The 5,035-nt window shown below is 39.6% G+C and overlaps 1 protein-coding gene across 1 annotated transcript; it reads right to left on the minus strand.

Moving 5' to 3' along the window:
• Positions 1–1,119: 1,119 nt before the first annotated feature.
• Positions 1,120–4,006, minus strand: myl13 (myosin, light chain 13; the record flags this gene model as incomplete). Its single annotated transcript, XM_080034869.1, has 5 exons — positions 1,120–1,226; positions 1,314–1,487; positions 1,666–1,815; positions 2,220–2,247; positions 3,911–4,006. 5 exons carry the CDS (start codon positions 4,004–4,006, stop codon positions 1,120–1,122), a joined length of 555 nt encoding a protein of 184 aa, XP_079890995.1.
• Positions 4,007–5,035: the final 1,029 nt, after the last annotated feature.

Here is a 5,035-nt window from a genome sequence, read left to right on the forward strand (position 1 = left end):
GCAAAAATACATAAATCAGTACCATGCTTTCTTTTAAAACCAAATTGGTGGTCAGTAGACAGGACATACCTCTCAAGTCTACTCAGTAGAACTGTCTCCAGCACTTTGGACATGACACTGGCCAAAGCTATTGGCCTGTAATTATCCGAGCTGTTTAGCTTCCCCACTTTATCTTTTATCACTGGTACTAGCACAACAGAGAGCATAGAATCTGGTAACACTCCATGAACAAAAATATATAGCTTCACAACAAGTAATCTGTGTGTTTAAAACACGATTGAAGCTTTGAATCTGTTTTAAGCTTTCCGGATGCACATTCAGTCCTACACAGTTGACTGAATCCTTATAATTAGAATGAAGAAGAAATAATTTGAGCAACAGCTCACTCTTCTGGCCTTAGAGGAAATTTACAACTAACTATATACACATTAGAGATGATGGCTCTATGAATTTATTCTGTAAATGGTTGTATATTGTTTAATTAAATTTTAATGTATTTATTTTTTAAATACCGCCTATATTTTTATGTGCCATCTGTTTTCTTTGTCTGATGTTTTTTTAACTTTAAAAAAATAAAACAGTTTTCATTTTAAACAAATATGATATTCAACATGTTCAACTTTGGGTGTCTATGTGTGTAATTTATATTTTTAAAACAGGAAAACAAAACGCTTGTGCAATATTAATAAAAAGGTGTTTAAGAAACTATAATAATAATACAAGTTTTAATTTGAGCACACTGTCCACACTGTGTTTCTTAGCACCATACCTGAAAAAGGTCAGAAATAATTTTCTTCCATGAAGAAAAAAAAGAGAACGTGAACTACATCAAAATGAATTGATTTATTGACCATTTATCAACAGGTGTCCTGTGCAATGTGTGCACAGCATCAACACATGGGGTCTTAGAAAAACGAGGGAAAATATCGATGAGTTATATCTTAGACGCGTGGCAATGATGAATATACAAGATGGGATTTACAGAAACAAAAGGATCTTCAGCAGTCGAAAACTCTGGGTCTTGGTTATCTACTTAAAGAGAGACTAACTCACTACTCACTCACATTCATTTTATGATGATGAGTGATGTAGCACCAGCATGACAATGAGGTATACTGTCTAGGATGCCATAATGTGCTTCACAAAAGCTTCATAATTGATGCATCCATTGGCATCCTCTTGGTTTGTCATTAGCTGTTCCACCTCATCCTCCTTCATCTTCTCACCTGTGGTCCATGAGGAGGAAACCAATGTTAAACATCAGCCAAGTGTGTGTCTTTATTACCAGCTTTGTAAAAATCTGTTTAACTCACCCAGCGTTGCCAGGACGTGCCTGAGCTCAGCCCCCATGACTGTGCCATTTCCCTCTTTATCAAAGACCCTCAGGCCCTCAACAAAGTCCTCAGATGTGCCACGGTCCTTGGCCTTGCAAATGTGCTGGTGTATGGGCAGAAAATGGTCAAAGTCAAGCATCGTGGTCGGCATGTCTGTGGAAAACAATGAAAGTACCGATTTTACCAAAGGAAGAAAAAGCTGGGCAGGCTTCAGCCATAACCGATGGATGGCGAACTTCAAAACAACCTTTTACTGTAAATGATAGAAGACACCTTTGAACCTGATTCAAAGTACACTATAAACACCAAACTGACTGTGTACGCCACCTACCTTCAGCTTTGGGCTTTCCCAGGACATAAGTGATCTCTGCGTTTGTAGGATTCTGGCCCAAAGCCCTGATCAGGTCACCACACTGGGCGTAAGATATTTTCATCTCATTGAGGGGTGTCCTGTCAAACAGCTGGAAAGCATCTTTGAAGTCTTTGAACAAAAAAGAAACAAAAATAGGTGATTCCTTTTGATTTCTGTTCAGTTCATTATCATACCAAGAGTGCATGCAGAATCGTTGAGGATAGGCCTAGAAGATGCTGCTAAATAATGATGTGCAAGGTCTTCCGCTAAAGCACAGCCATAAAAGGGTGAAAGCCTGGGGTGTTCCACTCATCCTTGATTGAAAAGCGTCTCGACCTTATCCTTTCAAAGAGATTGACTTCGATGGACGTGTTTACTCTAAGGTAATAGCATACCACTTTATCAACGTCTGTAGCCAAACGATTCAGACACACTAATGGAGAGCAAGATGTCACAAACAAATTATTCCTACTATAAATAGCTGACAGTCGTTGCAACACAAAGGACAACTGTTACAATGAACTCAACTTTACCTTCAATTTGCTCGGGGGTGAATTCCAGCTGAAAAGAGAAAACGCAAATGAGGCAGTTAGTTACCGCTGGATCATTAAATAATTAGTACATATCACAAAGTAAGTGAATAATATTGAGCAAAATAAATGAATAAAAAAATAAGCTAGGGAACAAAACAAAACTTGACCCCTGACTTTGCTTCCACCTTGATCTTGCCATTGTAACATATCAGGTTGCAGTAGGTTCCGATTATAGTGCTTTGTTTATCAGTGACCTTGGCTCTGACACCCCTTTCTTTCTGTAACCACACTGTCTTCTACTGTCAGCTTTCATTTGAGTTTATTTTTAGATGCAATGTGTAGCAAAGAATCTTTGGTATATAAACAACGGCAGGAGAATTCAGAAATGCACGAGTTGATGTTGAGTTTTTATTTAGATTGAAAATTAGTGTGATAGACAACATGTGCTGCGTACCATAAAACACCTGTTGAGTGGGACACAAAGGTGTTTTAAAAAATATAATAATAGGGGCCCTGTTGAGAACTTGCTCTTCGCTTTGTATGAATACTTTGCAGTATGAAAGAGCCTTAACCAACAGAATTTAAAAAAAAGTGTACATTATCCAAAGATGTAGTTCTGGAGTATGTATTTTTTGGGAATGAAAGATCATATCAATTGTACAATACAGTAGCTTATTTTGGTATTCTATACCACTGAAAGAGATAAACGTCAAACCAACCACTCAATCTGTATGACAGTTATATCTTACATTCTGCATTGCATTCCAGTTTAATGTATTATACTGAGCCGACCGATGAATCATTGTTATCCATGACAAATGTTGACTATTTATACTCCATGTATATTTTGGACTCCAGTCAGACAGTGCCCACAGCTTCTGCCTGACGTCTGAATATCTACAAACCCCAACCCCTCCTTGGAGCTTTGGAAAAATATTATCCAAACACCTATCTAAGCATGTTTAAAGATGGATGGTGATGGTTAGAATTATCTATATTTTTCTTCCTCTTGGTTTTCCCACCCACTTCGCCCCCCAGAGGAATGGGGGCAAAAGGATGCGGGTGGTCTGCTATTCACAGAAATAATGAAAATCATATACTGTGGTTTTTACCGTGCTTCATTGTAACATGGCAGCTAACTCAACCAGGAAAAAAATGTATCCATTGAGAAGGGGCCAAGTCAACGGAATATCTTTCCATGATGTCTGGTATCAGCTAGTTTGCCTCTGAACGTTCCCTCTAACAAGGAGTCACAGCTTCTTGAAAAGTACAACACAATTTGTTATGCATATTTGATGTTTAACAAATGCAGTAGGAATAAGCGTAACAATTAAACCATACGCAGTAGCCTGTAACCATAATCCATTCAAATGGCTTTACAGTCCTGCTTTGCTTGCACTGCCAAGTTTAGGTCACACGGGGTCTCTGATGCTCTTTAAACAACAGCCTTGGTTGTAACAACTGAACCTCTCTATGAAATCTCCGTATTAGTAATAATCCCATTGTCAGATGAATAGAAATACCACTATGCTAATAAAAAAATACAGTTTGTATTTTTAGCTTAATATCCATTGCAAGATATAATTTGCAGTTTCAAATTTTCAAAACATTCTTATCTAATCCAAATCTACAGGAGATTCAAAGTGTCTCGCAATGTTGCTTAATATTGCTGTTTTTGTGTGTTGTTTTACCGTGACTGTGGTGGGGTCAAACAGTGGAGTCTTGGGGCGCTCAGGCGCTGCCTGTGGCGCCGGAGGTTTAATCTCTTCCTTCTTCTTGGGGGCCATTGCCAGAAGTTTTCAGTAGACAAAAGGGAGGAGTGACAGCAGAGGGGTCCAGCACACTGCCTGTGGAGGTGGCCCATTAGAGGCTGGGTCCCTTTATCTACTGTACCCAGGTGTCATTTCCACCCCCCCTCCACGCCCAAACACACTGCCAACAATAGGGGGAAGACTATAAAAGGATATGCCTTTGTGCTTCTATTTAAGACAAAGGTTGGTGTGTGTGTGTGTGTGTGTGTGTGTGTGTGTGTGTGTGTGTGTGTGTGTGTGTTTGTGTGTGTGTGTGTGTGTGTGTGTGTGTGTACATCATCAGGATATGGGTGGCGCAAAACTATAATGGTTGACATCCCAGGCTTGGAAAGGTGCAGCAATCAGCGCGAGTCTGACCTTGTGTAACCACCCTTTATCTTGGACTGTTGACCTTGTTTAGTGAAGCGTGGTCGTTAGAGGAAGAAGAAATGGATGATTGCTGGAAATGGGGAGGGGGGGAGGTAAAGTTGTTTAAATGACAGTGACAAATTGTTATTTTTGATGAACTGAAATTCCCTGCAATTATCCTTCATTATCATTCAAAATGGCAGACAAAGGGACAATATTATTCACTGTGCACAATGTTGTATCAGGACAGGCTTCTACTGACTGGAGGGATTCGCAGAGTATTAAATTAGAATCCACCGAAAAATGGGATTCCCAGAATGCTTTTTCTTTTTCTGTCTGGTCTCAGCATCTGCTTGTTGCCATGTGGGAACACGACTCTCTTAAATCGGAGTGTCAAGAACACAGAAGTCACTAAAGTAATCTGGGATGACAGTAAGTGGCACTTTGTGAAGATGCCACTTGCACTTGAATGGAGACAGAGTTTGTAGACGGAGACGGAGTGGCAGCCCGGGCCAAGTTTTTGTTGGGTGTTCCCATTGCTATGAAATAAAGATCATATGAGTGTTAATTACGTCAGCAAACATTCGATGAACTTGCTAATGAATTGAGAGTGGAACTGCCTCCAAAGGTCACACTTGACATTCATATCATAATTGC

This window comes from Ammodytes marinus (genome assembly GCF_949987685.1).
Source record: "Ammodytes marinus genome assembly, chromosome: 9".
Taxonomy (NCBI): domain Eukaryota; kingdom Metazoa; phylum Chordata; class Actinopteri; order Uranoscopiformes; family Ammodytidae; genus Ammodytes; species Ammodytes marinus.